The sequence below is a fragment of the Pogona vitticeps genome, chromosome ZW-PAR, assembly GCF_051106095.1.
Source record: "Pogona vitticeps strain Pit_001003342236 chromosome ZW-PAR, PviZW2.1, whole genome shotgun sequence".
Classification (NCBI taxonomy): domain Eukaryota; kingdom Metazoa; phylum Chordata; class Lepidosauria; order Squamata; family Agamidae; genus Pogona; species Pogona vitticeps.
In genome coordinates, this window is record NC_135800.1 from 1,056,285 (window position 1) to 1,072,209 (window position 15,925).

The window sequence follows — 15,925 nt, forward strand, 5'->3', positions numbered from 1 at the left end:
GCGCTTCTCACGGGACCCACAATAGTTGCCTGAGACCCAGATCTTTAGCTCAGAGAGAAAGGCTGAAATCGCACTGTATATCCCCCTCCCAAGCTTCCCTCGTTCAGACTCCTCGCCTACAGTTGGCGTTCGAGAATTGCCATCCCGTTTGTTGGGTTTGCACTCAGCGTCGCCGGCGCTGCCTGGTTTTCCTCTACCTTTTGCATTGTTTTCTTCCTTTCCGTTGGGTCCCGGGTTTAAGGGATCGGGGGATCTCCGGTCCCCGGGCTGCCTCCAGAGTCAGCCAGTCTTTCCGGCATGTTTTGAAAGGCCAGTCCTCGACCCCTCTTAGTCAGAACAATTCCTTCCTGCAGCGTTGTGTTGATGGCAGGCTCACAACGCACCTTGTATGGTCCAGAGTCGGTGGTGGGTTGCAGACGTTTTCTGAAGAATACCTAAGATTCATTGTACGTGTGAGTGTGTGTGTGTGTGTGTGAGAGAGAGAGATGCACAAAACATTCCAAAATGACTCTTCTGGAACAAAATGTTGGGATGGCTTTGGCCCACGTCAAATCCGCAACGCGCACCGCCATCGCCCATCATTTCCTTTGAAAACAAGCAGGCAGGAAGCCTTTATCTTGTTCCAAAGCCGATTGGCGCACCCGTTGGGTCCCTGTTTGGAAAAGGGTGGCTGTGCATTTTCAGAGGTTGGTTACTCCTCAGTTCTAGAACGGAGCCCCCAGTAGGTAGGAGGAAAGCCCCCCCATTGGAGTGGCGTGAACATCTAGCGTTCTGTTGAGACAAGGGCAGGCGACACGTTGTGTTTGTGACCGTGCATGTTGTGACACGATTTGCGGTGAACGTAGGGAGCAGCTATGTACCGTATTTTTCCGTGTATAAGACTATACTTGTGTCTAAAACCTTTATACTAAGAATTGAGGGTCGTCTTATACACGGAAGTAAGCTGAGGAGAGAACGAAAACAAGTGGAGGGGAAAGCAGGGATCAAAGCGATCCTGCAGCGCCTTGATCCCTTTCTCCCTACACTTGTTAAGCTCCACTTAGATTTCTTAATTTTGGATTAGAAAAGTGGGGGGCGTCTTATACATGGGGGAGTCTTATACACGGAAAAATACGATACGTACTTTCTATTGGTTGGATTTAGAAAGTGATTGTGACAGCTGGGGTTCTTCAGCGGATCTGCCACTACTTGCCAACATTGTTGGGAGCAAGGAACATCTGCCTGAATGTTTTCACTTACAAGAAAACTATTGTTTTTAGCAATACAGTAGGACTCCTGTATCCATGGGGGACTGGTTCCAAGCCCACCGGGAGATGCTGAAAAATGCAGATTATAGTGGATCTTATACATAGCCTGGTCTCTGGCTCCCTCTCGTGGCCAGTTCTGGCAACTTCATCTTGATAAATCTATTTCTAGGATTTATTTTTTTTAGTATATTTAATATTTTCAGACCGTGGATAAGTAAATCGGCAGATTCTGAACCTGTGGATGTGAGGGTCCTACTGTAGTTGATTTTTGTGTGTGTGTGTGTTTTCCAAATGAAATACCCTACCAAAAGCAATGCGCCCAACCACACCCGCTGTCCTGGGAGTCTCGTTGATTGAACTAGCAGGGCAAAAATAAATAAATACTTGAACGGCTTAGGAGAGAATCCGAAGAGATTGTCATGTTGCACAATTAGAATATATTTTTATACCAAGCACAATTTCATGTACACTTTCTTTTCAGTTTGGTTTGTTTGTTTGTTTGCTTGTCTGTTTTATTTGTATTTTACTTTATAATTAGAGAGAGAGAGAGAGAGAGAGAGAGAACTCTACGTAAGCTTGAAAATGTAAAGGGTTCATTTGGGGTGGGGGTGGGGATTTCCTGGTCTTCTAGATGAGGGCTAACATTTTGCACTACAACAATCTAGTGTGTGGAGGATATGAATGGTGTACAGTAGGACCCCCGTATCCATGGGAATCAGTCCCAGCCCCCGTCTGCGGATACCGAAAAACGCGGATTGTAGCAAACACTATTTTAATAGTAAACACAATACATAGCATGGTCTCTGGCTCCCTCTTGTGGCCAATTCTGGTAACTTCCTCATTCGAAACCTATATTTCTGGGCATTTTTTTTCTTTTAATATTTTTCAAACTTTTCAGGCTATGGTGAAGTGACTCAGTGGATACTGATCCTGCGGATAAGGGGAGGTCCTACTGTACTTCCGAGATAACCTGTGGTTCATGATTGTATCCTTCCAAACGGTAAAGAAGAATGTTTTACCCTAAAGTCCTCGGGCAAAATAAAGAATGTAACGTGAGAATGAAGCCCATCAGAATCGGGCTCCCCGGAGTGCCTTAAGCCTTTTGAGAAGCGGAAACGAAAGCGAACGAGATCGGAAGGAACTCCGCCCCAAATCCCCTCGGATCTGGTTCCCCTTCCTTGGTTTACAGGAACACGAGCGACGTGGCGAGCTTTTTTTTTTGGAGGGGGCTGCTTCCTGACTCTTGATCATGCAGAATGTGAAATGTAAAAGGCGTCCCTTTAGACCTGATGTAAGGTGGGGGGGAAAAACCTCAGAGTATTTATGGTATGTCTGCACCTTTATTCTTAATGCTTGACTGTTAGCAATATTATATGTGTATATTATATCTCACGCACCTTTCTAAAGACGATAAATGTGTAAAAACCGAAACCCTGGTTGGACTTTATGGTTGCCACGTTATAGAACAGGGAATTTAGACCTTCCTCTTTTTCCAGATTGGAACGTCCCTCCATGTTGCCTGGTAGCTTAGCATGGCTTTTATCGGGGGTTCGAAACCAGGACTTCCCCCCTCCCCTCCGAACACCACAATTTGGAGTAGACTCTGGAATCTAATCTGGACGGCAAAGGTTGGACCGCGTGAAGCCATATCCTTGTCCTCCGTTCCGCCGGTTGAGATCTTTCGATCTCTCTTCCTTCCTTGCCCTGACTAAAATAGGCTTTAATTTGGGCTTCAAATCTTTGACGTGATCCTGGGTATGTCTTTTTTAAAAAAACAAGCAAAAAAAATCACCCCCCAAAAAACCGACCGCACACCACCAAAGACTGTGCTGTGTATTGATTCGGAAATTCGGGTTTAGAAATTTGTTTCGTCAGCCTGAAAACTCTCGTTCGGGGTAGCCTTCCCCAGCTTGGGGCAGGGAATGGGGTTGAGGGCAGCACTAAAGTCCGTTATCTTCTCCATTATCATGAGAGGCAACCGTTTGCAAGACGGACTTTGATTTGGATTCCAGATGGGCACAAACCAGCAGTTCGTTGGTTCAGTATCTGCGTGGGATTGTTTCCAAACTGCCCCTCTGTCGATGCTGAAAAACATGCAAGCATCCAACGCTAGACTTTGCATGATCTCTGGCTCCCTTAAGTGGCCAGTTCTAGAAAATACACCCTGGAAATACATATAAATAGGTGTTTCTGGAGGGTTTTATTTAATAGTTTCATCCCGCAGATAAGTGAATCAGTGGATAACTGATCCCGTGGATAGGGGGAGTCCTACTGTATATAGAAGTCAATGTTATTCAAGATATGGACAGGAGCAGGGAAGTGTAGAGAAATCACTTGACTTCTTTCTCTGCCTGATGTTGTCATTTGCCTTGGCAAACGTTTGGACAAGCGTTAGCAAACCTTGCCTCTGAATATATAATACTTTCTTAATGACATTGGTTTCTTTCACCCTCTTCCCCATGGATCTCTGGGTTAGCTTAGGAGGATATGCTCCGAGTTGGAATTTCTTTCAATGCAACATTAATTTTTTAAAACGGACCAACCCCCCGGGGGAAAAGTCGGGTTTCATTTCCCACCATGATCTGGGCTACTTTCCTCCACAGCCGACAACTCTCGGGGTTAAACCCTGAGAACTCAACCGGTTCTGCGATGCCGTTTTCAGAGACGCCGTCAGAGCGCAGAGGGTGGGTGGGCACGTGTGGTTCCTAGGCATCATCCCATAATCGCTGCTGTGAGAGCCAGGATTGCGGAAAGCAACTGGACATGTGAGCGGTCATGATCCTGTCAGGACTGAACGTGCATTTCTGTTTCCCACTCGCCGCTAAAAAAATTTCAGCGGTGGAGAGGCAAAGGGGGGGACTGGGTTTGGGGGAGTTAAAGTGATTACATTTCTGAATAGAGATGGGATTTTTTTTTATTCATTTTTGGTTTTGGACTACAAATCCCATAATTCTCCCTTCTGGGAGTTCTGCTTGACAGGCAGACCCCGAAATGTGGCTCACCTGGGAGAAAGACTTAATCTGGAAGGCTTTGAGGCCAACCATCACAAGATGCATGGACAGAACGTGGCCTAGCTCGGCCTCGATGCCTTCCGGTTAAGGCCTATCTCCCAGGTGAGCCAAAGTTAGGTGTCTGCGAATTTCGATCTGCCGAATCTCACTGAATGAAGACTTTGCGGGAGTTGCAGTCCAAAAATCCAAGAAATCCTGCCCATATTTCTGAAACCCTCAGGCTGAAGCCCTTTACGATGTTCCCGTCAAATTTCTTCCACCATATCTTTTTTGCACTTTTTTGACTTAATTGTATGAAATGAAGAGGGAGTTGGTGGGGGGGGGCGGGCGGGGGGGCGGGGATACGGGGAGTCAAAACTTGCAATAGTATTTTTAAGAGACAAAAAAAAATTATAAAGACATAGTCTAAGCAGAAATGTATACATATTTTTAACTTGAACCTTTTGGGCAGCGCTTGAGTCAAATAAGGTGTTGCTCCTTGGCATCGTCTAAGAGAAGTCTTAAAAGAACAAGATTGTTCTTAGGAACATATGTATTGAAGTATTCTGTAGTACTGTAATTCATGACTGTTAAAATAATAATAATCCCGGTGGAAAAGGAGAGATTTCACAGTGCTGCTGAGTTAATGTTTCAGCTACACAAAAGTTACTCCTTCTCTGTTTTGTTAATATACGTGCCATTTCTCATCTAGCAGAAGACTGTTATTTTAAAGCCATGCCTGACGATACTGATCCCTTAATGTAACATATGAAACAATAGTGTGGGGAGACTTTAAAATATCCATTTTTCCCCCATCCCAAGAGTTTGAAAAAATGTGGTCATTAGCTGTCTTCATCTAATGGAAAAAAGAAAATCCATTTAAAAATATGATCATTAATGGATGCTTTGTAAAATTCACATTTACAAAATAATAAAGGAAATAAAACTCTGCCTTCCTCTTGTCCGTCGGTTATTTTTTCCGACTAACGCGCACGAGCGTCTCGTTAAGGACAGGAATTTAAGCCACTTTGCTCCAATGTTTGCATCTGTTCTTAGGACGAGTCGGGAATGGGAACGGATTTTTGGGGGTCTGGTTTGGTTTTGAGTGAAGACGGCCACCGTCACCGGGGCAATAAGAACTACCTTTAAGCATCCTTTAAATAAATCGACTTTTAAGATTTGGTCATTCGCACAACACAAGGGGGAAATCAGTTTCTGTTGTTCTGCTAGGCAGTAGAAACGGAAGTAGTTGGATGCTAAAAAGATGATGTCTTATAGCTGATGAGCACAGAAGTTTAAAAAAAGAGGAAAGACCCGCACGAAATGTGGGAAGCGGACATCAAGTAAGGTTGGATTCATGGAACCGGTTTGACTTTGATGGCCTTCCGAGGTCCATTCGCAGCACGACAAACGGCATCGAAAGCGCCGACGGTTGAAAACCACCGAACTCGATCTTAAGAAATAAAGAATACGATGCTACTACAAGGCTCCTGTTTGTAAACGGCTGGATAGCTCTGTGGTTTAGAGGTTGGGAGTTCGATTCCCCCCCCACGGGGCCTCCTGGTCAGGGGCTGGACTGGATGACCCACCGGGGTCCCCTTTCCAGCTCTGCCGTTCCGTGATGAGGATGTAAAACATCCAAAAGGGGGTTCAATCGTTCCGCCGACTGGTTAGCTTAGGGGAGCCAGAGGGTTGGGAGTTCGATTCCCCCACGGGGCCTCCTGGAGAGGGGCTGGACTGGATGACCCCGCAGGACCCCCTTTTCCAGCTCTAAGCGGATGACGACGATTCTTAATGAGCTCCTGGTTAGTTCAGTGGTTTTAGACCAGCCAGAGGCTGGGAGTTCGAATCCTCCACCACGGTGCCTTCCTTGAGGTGGGTTGGGCTGGATGATCCCCAGGGTCCCCTTTTCCAGCTTGGCTGTCCTAAGAGGATGATGAAGAAGAACATGGAGAGGTGGGGTGGGGGGGAGAGAAGATGTTTCCTCGGGGACCAAAGAGCCACATGAGGGGAGTGTTTCAGTCTTTCTGCTCCATGTATTTATTTTTTTGGGGGGGGAGGACACCCATGAGGAAAGGAAGGGGAGCGGGTTGCCCTTCTTCCTTCTCAAGGGGGGTGGAAACGCCCCCCCCAAAAGGAGGAACAGGGAAGGGCTCGAAACCCACCCACCCCGGAAGATGATGGACCACTATTGTGGGGGGGGGAAGGGAGGGACTCGGAAGTCACCCCCCCTTTCTAGGGAGGGGTTTTCTATCTCCGAAGTCTGTGGGCGCAGGAACTGCAGCTCCCGGCATGCCCCGCGAGGGACTATTTTCTCCCCCCCACTTCCGGCGCAGACCGGAAGTTAGGCCTAGCCCAGCGAGGGGGAGACGGAGCAGGCCAGGCCAGGCCCAGCCGGCGAGGGAGGGAAGGAGGGTGAGCGGCAGGCGGGAGGCCCGGCTCTCCCTTCTTTCTCTCCTTCTTCCTTCTCCTTCCGGCCGGGCGGGCGATGTTCGTGCAGGAGGAGAAGATCTTCGCGGCGAAGGTGCTGCGGCTCCGGATCTGCGCCCTGGACGGGGCCGAGTGGCTGGAAGAGGTCCCCGAGGACACGGCCGTCGAGCGCCTCAAGGAGCGCTGCCTCAAGCACGTGAGCGAGCAAGGAGATAGTTTGGGGGGGGGGAGGGGAAGAAGGGGGGAGGGGAGGGCAACCCCTGGGGGGAGGGGAAGAAAGGGGGAGGGGAGGGCAACCCCTGGGGGGAGGGGAGGGCAACCCCTGGGGGGAGGGGAAGAAAGGGGGAGGGGAGGGCAACCCCTGGGGGGAGGGGAGGGCAACCCCTGGGGGGAGGGGAAGAAAGGGGGAGGGGAGGGCAACCCCTGGGGGGAGGGGAGGGCAACCCCTGGGGGGAGGGGAAGAAAGGGGGAGGGGAGGGCAACCCCTGGGGGGAGGGGAAGAAAGGGGGAGGGGAGGGCAACCCCTGGGGGGAGGGGAAGAAAGGGGGAGGGGAGGGCAACCCCTAGGGGGAGGGGAGGGCAACCCCTGGGGGGAGGGGAAGAAAGGGGGAAGGGAGGGCAACCCCTGGGGGGAGGGGAAGAAAGGGAGGGGAGGGCAACCCCCCAACCCCAGAGTGGGTAAGGGGGAATAATAAGAGGTCCGAGGAGGAGGAGGAGACCCTCCGACCCTCCCTTTGCGGGGGGGGGTCTCTCTCTCTCTCTTTTGGGGTACCTTAATACTATAATCGCCCCTCTTGTATTATAATATACATTGCACTGGCTCTTAATCCTCTTGCTGCATTGTGCTATACAATACTTCTAAGGCATACTATGCTATGGTATAGTACTATAATCACCTACATTATAATACACATTGCAGTATACTGTGCTATATTATACGTTGTATTGTACTATGTATACTAATATTAAGCGGTATTATACTATAATAGGCTGTATTGTATTCTATTGAACTATGTGATGCTCCCATAGGCTATACGGTATAATATATAAAGAGAGTGGTTGCAATGACCAGATAGGCAGGGTATAAATTAAATAAATAAAATATAATATACTATATTAATAGGCTATATTGTGGTCTTTTATGCTATACCATATTGTACTACATCATCATGTACTATATTATGCTGTGGTACATTATGCGATATGATACTACACTTTAGTATATTATATTATAAAAGCAAATGTGTGCTGCTTATAGACCACCCCACAGCTCTTAAAGCTTTCTCTGGATGGTTTTGCAATTTAATTATGCAGGCTAGACCTCGCCTCCCCTCCCCAGCAAGCTAGGTACTCCGTTTCCCAACCTTGGAAGGATGGCGGGCTGAGCCCATGGGGATTGAACTCCAGCCGCGAGCAGAGTCTTCACAGCAATAGTGCCGTTTAATCCCTGCGCCACAAGGCTTGTTGTATATTATACCCACTTTTCTGCCCAGGAAGCCCCAAAGGCAGCTTGCAATATTAAAAACAAGCCGGCGAGGGTAATGAAGCTGGCTGAGTGAACTTGGGGTGGGGGGTTCCCTCCCTCTGTCCTACCTCTCAAAGTTGTGCAGGAAAGACCCACACTGGCTACTTTGAGATATCTAAATATGCATTTCTGTGGGTTTTTATGTAGTATTTCCAGGCAGTGGAGAAGTGACTCGGCAGATAGGGAGGTCGTACTGTTATTTCTGTCTGAAAATGGAAGCTGCCTATTGCTATCAAGCGTCTCCAAAGTCACTCACAAACCTTTCTGTTGGAAATCAGTTCATGAAAGGTGTCCAGCTTTTGCAAAATGAAAGGTGTGGGGTTTTTTGCTTATTCTTTAGCCACCGTAAAAATTATTTCCTCTGCAGTGTGCGCCCGGGAGTTTGGAAGACCCCAAATGCATCACGCACCATAAATTGATCCACGCGGCTTCCGAGAAGGTCCTGACAGATACCAAAACGGTCTCGGAGGAGAATGTTCAAGACCGAGGTACTATTCTCGTAGCCTTCGTAGAAAGAAATGGTCCCCGAGATAGGGTGGACCGATTGCCCCGCGGCCCAGCTTGATTCTTGTAACCAGAAGGCGGCGGTTCTGTTCCCACTGAGTGGCTTAATGGGCTAAGACATGTTTCCCATCCTTTAACAGCCTTTTCTCCCATTTTAATTGTGTGACATCTACAGACATGCCACCTTGCTTCTGTTTTGATCCTTATCTCTCTTTCTCTCTTTCTCTCTCTTCCAGATGTTCTGGTGCTGGTGAAGAAAAGAGCGCCGCCCGCCCCTCCCAAAATGTCCGATGTTTCTGCCGAGGAGAAAGTGAGTCCAACGGGCACGGGAAGTGGTTCTTCCTGGTTCTAGCCATCCTGGGCAGTGTCTAGAACAGGGGTTCTAGATGCTCTCGGACTACAACTCCCAGAAATCCTGGCCAGCCCAGCTAGAGGTGAAGGTTTCTTGGAGTTTTGGTCCAAGAACATCTGGGGGCCTCAGGTTTGGGAACCACTGGTATCAGCTCTGTGCTGAGGTCTGAGCTGATGCATGGGTGCTGTAACTTATGGGAAGAGGAACTGCTGGATAACTCAGTGGCTTAGGTAGTTTGGGAGTTCGATTCCCCCAAGGGTGCCTCCTTGACAGGGGTTGGGCTGGATGATCTCGTGGGTCCCTTCCAGCTCTGCCGCTGTTAAGTTTGACATTGACAAAACCTTAGGTGCTCCTCGCTTTCTCTCTAGAGACAATCTCTCCTGGCGTGGATTGCCTTAGCCTGCGATCTCTTTTACTCCACTTTCCCCCTGTAGAAAAGTCAGTGTGATGGAGTCTACAGAGGTGGAGTGGAACTGAAGCTGTGGTGGAAGGGGCCTATCCCACAACTGGTGGTAGCGTATCCTGCCTGTGTTTCTTGGCTGACTTTTGGAAGAAGGCTTGGGAAATAACTCTCCATGTTTCTTGTCCTGTCGCAAAGTGCATTGACCAAAACAAAAAATCTGCACTCAGCTAGAGGACAGTTGGGAGGCAGCGACGGGACATTTGGCCCCTGTCCTGACAGCCTCTGTGTTGTAAGCTTGTGGCTATTTTGGGTGGTGCGTGTTGTGACTCCGTAGGGCCTATATTTAGCCTCCTGCCTGTCTTCTCTTCCTGATAACGTAGGGTGTTCACAGAGAACTGCCAGTGGCTCACGCATCGCTCTGTGTAAAATTGGCAAATAGCCAAGATGATTAGGGGCGGTGATCTTGCAAGGTTGGGAAAAGAGCAGAAGCTTGTTCTGTGCAAACCTCACAATGTCAGCTAGAAGGCAGGGCATACCGTATTTTTCGCACCATAAGACACACTTTTCCCCCACAAACGGGGTGGAAAGTCTGTGCGTCTTATGGAGCAAAGAAAACAGATTATATTTTCCTGTGTTCTTCTCCTAAAAAATTGGTGCGCCTTATGGAAAGGTGCGTCTTATGGAGCAAAAAATACAGTATATTTCTGGGCATAGAATCCAAGCCTAGAATCATGGAGTGGGAAGGGCTATCGAGTTCAACCCCCTGCTCAATCCAGGAATCCAAATCAAAGCTGATCTGATGCACGGTGGTCCAACGTTCTCTTGAAGGCCTCCAGCGTTGGAGCGCTCACCACCTCCCCTTGAGGTCATGGGTTCCGTTGTCATACTGCTCTAACAGTTGAGAAGTTTCCCCCTAATATTCAGCCTGAATCTGGCTTGAAGAATGGTAGAAAAGGATTCCAAGATCAACGCAGTCGCCTAAGATCTGGGCTAGAGATCGCCTGGGAATCATCTTCTCCTTGCATGCAGGCAAAAAGTTGTGAAATATTAATTCAGGCTTGTATTCAAGTCTCAACTCCTGTTGTCATCTCAGAGGTCTTTCTTCAGGGGATCGTGACAGACTTTAGATCCAGCCGTACCCCTTTCTAGGTGAAATGTGCTCCTCTCTCGGTTGACGCGAGGCGCGTCCTTTTCTCGTTCTAGCGGAAGCAGGAGCAGAAGGCGCCAGACAAAGAAGCCATCCTGAAAGCCACCACCAGTCTCCCGTCTCACAGCGTCGATCGCAGCGTGGCTCATCACAATATGAGAGATGTGAGTTATCTTTCCGTGCTTCAGAGGCAGTTAAGAGACAAATGGAGGTCTCCCTTTCCAGAATTGTGTCTGACTCTACAAGAGAATGGCTTTTAAATAAGAAAAATAGGACTTTCCTTTTTTTTCCCCCCTGTTAGTTCCAAACAGAACTTCGGAAGATTTTAGTGTCGCTCATAGAAGTTGCCCAGAAGCTGCTGGCACTGAACCCAGATGCAGTTGAACTGTTTAAGAAGGCAAATGGTATGTAAGTGTACTTAACTGTGTTTATGATGATCAAAACATAGAATAATGGAGTTGGACATTGAGTCCAACCCACCCAGCTCAAGGCAGGAAAATGAAAGCATGTCTGACAGAGGGTGGTCCAACTTTATTTTGAAGGCCTCCAGCGGTTGGAGCGCTCACCACCCTCTCCCCTTGAGATCATGGGTTCCGTTGTCGTACTGCTCTAACAGTTAAGAATTTTTTTTTTCCTCCTGATATTCAACCGAAACCTAGTTTCTTGTCGCTTAAGCCCATTCTTGCGTCTCCTGCCCTCGGGGATGATGGGGAACAGGTCCTGCCCCTCCTCTGTAGGACCGCCTTTCAAGTCTTTAAAAAGTCTCTCTCCTGCCTGAAATCCTGGTCTATACTCCAGACTCCTTTGTGGAAGGGACTTGGAGTGGGTGGTGCAGGTGAGGTTTCTGGGGATTTCCCATTTTGGAGTTTAGCAAGACCTGGACAGGTTCATGGGGATGGTAGGGCTTTGCCCCATTGACTGTGGAATACAGGACCCATCACCCTCTGGATTAGTGCATGTTCTGTATTGTCACTCCCCCCTTTTCTGTTGGTTAAAGAAAAGAACCCCAAGCTATTAAGGATCCACGAGCAATCGGGCACTGATCCCTTTGGTTTGCTTGCTTGGCTGGTTCCTTCTTTACTTATTTATTTATTTGTCTCTAGCCATGCTGGACGAAGACGAGGATGACCGGGTGGATGAGATCGCCTTGCGGCAGCTGACAGAGATGGGATTTCCCGAGAGCCGCGCGGTCAAAGCCCTTCGCTTAAACCAGTAGGTACCGTGGGGTGGGTGTCGGGTCATTCCTGGCCGGTCCCAGAGGCGGCCTCACGTTGAGCGCCTGACTCTTCCCGAGTTCTCCTTGTTAAAACGCAACGATAGAAGCCGGAGCTGTGGTTCTCCCCTAAGGATTCCAGTAGGGGCCGTTGATGAATAAGAGCAGGGTGTGCAAGGAGAGGCCCGTGTTTTTGGCCTTAGAACCCTTCTTATAGAGGAGCACCTGCCTATTCCGGAGGATCAATATCCGCTGATTCACTTATCCACTGCCAGAAAATACTAAAGGACCCCATCACAAAAATACATATTTATACAAATTTCCAGAGTATATTTTTCCTGAACTGGCCACCACTGGGAACAAGAGACCGTGCAATACAAAGTATTTGATACTTCCATGTTTTCCAGCCTCCGCGGGGTTGGGGGCTTGGAACCCATCTCCCCCACGGATACTATGGTAATACTATATTTGCAATTCATTCATCCCTTGGTGCCCTCCGAGCACAGTCCCTCGGGTGGAACTATCCCCGTTTTGCCTTGCTTACTCCCGTTTCACCGTCCGAGACCTTCTTGGCGCAGTATGATCATCACAGCTCTTGCCTCCTGCTGCTGCTGGAAACTTAGCGCGAGGCCGTTTCTCCCGGTCTCTTGTCTCCGTCCAGATGTGCGGTGCCCCTTATTGACCTGTGACCTTCGTCATGCAGCATGTCCGTGACTCAGGCCATGGAATGGCTGATTGAACATGCGGATGACCCCACCGTTGATGCCCCCCTGCCAGGTCAGTTCTCGGCAGAAGACGGCGCAGAAGCGGGAGCATCATCAGTCCAACCGGCGGCGGAGGCTGCTCGCCCGGAAGCCGTCAAAGAGGAGACCAAGGACGAACTGACGGAAATATTCAAAAAGATACGCAGGAAAAGAGAGTTTCGTCCCGATCCAAGGGTATGCCTCCACTTTACGCACACGTGCGCGAGAATGTAGATTTTATGCAGTGGGGCTTGAAGGATCTGGCTGTGTCATCTTCTCGCTAAATGGGCTACTTGCATTTTTTGGTGGCACCTGGTTTTACGGAAGCAGTTCTTCACGTATGTTTACTTGATCCAACGCTGGTTTGGGTTTCTCTGAAGAGATTGAGAGAGACTTAATGGATGTGTAATGAACTCTTCCCACTGAAGTGAGTGGGGTAGAAGAGGGCCTGATTTTGGCTAGAAACAAAACAGGCAGGTCTAGATATTCAGATTCTTATCCGATCTGCATTTAAACCTTTAAATGTACTTTGAAACCCGATGTGCATTTATATTTCCCTGCCGCTGAAAATGTGGGCTATTTACACTTACGATGGTGCAGGGTTTGGATGCTGGACGTTGCGTTCTGCAGATCTTTCTGAGTCGGCCAGGAGGAAGTAGCTTGCCTTAGAATCTGTCCCCTGCCCTCCGTAAGCAGCTCTGTGCTTCTGGTTTTAGGCTGTCATCGCCTTGATGGAGATGGGCTTCGATGAACGAGAAGTTGTGGATGCCCTCAGGGTGAACAACAATCAACAGAACGCAGCGGTGAGCGCTCGGCATGGTTGTAACGGGACCAAACTTAAAGATGACTTGGGAGGATTGTCGTCATTCTTTGCCGTCAACTGGATTCCATCTATTAGTGACCTTATGAATTATTCACCCCCAAGAAGTCCCTTCTCAGGTCTTGCAAACCAAAGATGGTGGTTCCTATATGGAATTAATCCATCTCCCATTACGTCCTCCTCTTTTCCTCCTGCCTTGAACTTTTCTCAGCACGATGGTCTTTTCCCGTGCGGCAGTTTAACCCCTGCGCCATGAAGTCAAGCGACTCTGGCTCTTTCTTCGTTTGAGATTCTTTTAGCACATGGGGCAGTTTATAAACAGCGTGAAAGCTTTTGTGTGTCGGAATTAACATTCCTGTTTTATGGGAGAGCAGTACAAATCCTAAAAAAGAATCACTTTTCAGTTCTCGGTACAAGTAGAGAAAATCTCCCCTCAGATGGTTTCTTCATGTGTATTTAAACTGTTAGAAACTTCTCAAGTGATTAACATTAGTGGTTCAGTTCTCTGGCTGTGAAGCCTGAGGCTGGGAGTTCAATTCCCCCACTGGGTCTCCTTGAAAGGGGCTGGACTAGATGACCTCGAGGGACCCTTCCAGCTCTGTAGCATTAAGATGAGGATGAGGAGGATATTACTATTATTATTATTATTTCTGACTTTTTATAGTGTGAATGGCTGCTAGGAGACCGGAAACCTACCCCAGAGGATTTAGAGAAGGGAATTGACCCCGCCAGCCCTCTCTTCCAAGCTATCCTAGAAAACCCCGTCGTACAGTTGGGACTCACCAATCCGAAAACGCTACTCGGTAAGTGGTGTTGCTACGGGGGAAATCTGCATGCGCTCAGGAAACCCTATATTTTGAAGCATTTAGTGTGCATATATGAGAGAAAGACTCTTTGGGGAGAAAAAAGCCTCTGCTTTCTGAGAAGAGGTGGCTTTATTAAAAAATGCTTTTTAAGGCAAATATGCAAATATGTCAGTGGGGTCACAGGTCACTTGGCTATTACGAAAGGGAGTTGCGCCTCCCAAAAGACCAGGGACGACTGCTTTAGTTGTTCCGATTGACTCTCCGAGCCTTCTCCCATCACCTTTAACCATGACGAAGGAGGACAATTTTTCTGCTCAGAGCCGGTCGGTAATGGAGCGTTTCTCCCCCACACCTTCTTTTCTCTGGCAGCCTTTGAAGACATGTTGGAAAACCCTTTAAACAGCACCCAGTGGATGAACGATCCAGAAACCGGGCCCGTCATGTTACAAATCTCACGCATCTTCCAGACCTTGAACCGCACGTAGGACAGTACCGAACTGTGCGCCATATCGTTTTGGACGGTCTTCTCTGTGTGCACCCCCCTCCCCGGGAGAAAGAGCAGAAACCGTGTGTTGAGTGTTCCTTATTTTCTTTCTTTCTCTCTCTCGGGGGAGGGGGGCGGGGTAAGTGTGTTACAAACATTTCTGTTTGCAGTTTTAATTTGCAGCCTGCGTGACTTCAGTTTTTAGTATTAGGGGAGAGGTTGGCCAAAGAGAGGCTGAAATCCTTTCGTGTAGCGATGAGACCAGCAAATGTGTCAGAAGCAAACGGCCTTTCATTAGGAAATCACGGTAGACATTATCCGTTGCGCGCCGAGTGATTCCGAAGAGAGCCGCATGGGGAGATTCTCCTTTTCTTCCAGATGTTGCAGAGAACCAGAAGATTATACCCTCGATGTCCAGGGAAAAGTTTGACAGTCATTTTTTTAAAAAAACATGACAGGAGACATAACAACCCAGTCCATGTTTTCAGTGTCAGACAGAGAAGGGGACGCAGCCGAACAGATGTTTGGCGCTTCCTATCGCTGCCTCTTTCCAGCGGGCACCTGCTCAGATTTTGATGTCCTGACCACTTCTTCCCATCTTCTGTATTTGCCGTGCTCAGAAAGAATTTGGATGCAAGCCCTTGTGAATGTACAACCCATAATCGGCCTCTCTGGACAAAAGGCCCTCACCCTTTCTCCCATGGGAGAAATATCTATAATGCAAGGAAAGGGGGTGTTCAGTACAGTGTGTGTGAAACTGGAACATAATTCTATTAAAACCTGGATAACTTACTTTGCAGTAGTGTGTGTGCAGTTTGTTGTTGTTTTTGAAGTGGCAAAGTTCTTAGAAAGCAATGTTTATTTAACTCACTGTTAAAGTACAGTGGACCCTTTTTGTCTGCGGGATCGGTATCTGCTGATTCACTTATCCACGATCTGAAAACATTAAAAGAAAAGTCCTAGAAACATATATTTCTATATTATCTTTACCAGAACCGGTGAGTCAAGGGAGTCGGCGACCATTCTGTGTGTAGCATTCGTTATAACCCGTGTTTTTCAGAATCTGCAGGGCGACTTGGAATCGTTCCCCCCACAAATTCAGGGGCCCTGCTGTAATTCATTTGCTATTGTTTCCTTTTGGCTCATTTTCTTTAAACTTAGGATTCAGCAGGGTGTGATGCTTGGAAAAATGTGTAAGGAAATAGAAAAAGTTTTCCATCAAAAAAGGTAACATGCTTGCACATATGTTACTTTTGAAATG

General features: G+C 48.1%; 1 protein-coding gene across 1 annotated transcript; it reads left to right on the plus strand.

The window, feature by feature from the left end:
- The first annotated feature begins 6,582 nt into the window (after positions 1 to 6,582).
- Positions 6,583 to 15,456, plus strand: UBAC1 (UBA domain containing 1). The gene is made up of 10 exons (XM_072984595.2): positions 6,583 to 6,863; positions 8,560 to 8,680; positions 8,933 to 9,006; positions 10,655 to 10,762; positions 10,900 to 11,002; positions 11,702 to 11,810; positions 12,515 to 12,749; positions 13,271 to 13,357; positions 14,039 to 14,177; positions 14,550 to 15,456. Exons 1-10 carry the CDS (start codon positions 6,726 to 6,728, stop codon positions 14,663 to 14,665), a joined length of 1,230 nt encoding a protein of 409 aa, XP_072840696.2. The 5' UTR covers positions 6,583 to 6,725; the 3' UTR covers positions 14,666 to 15,456.
- Positions 15,457 to 15,925: the final 469 nt, after the last annotated feature.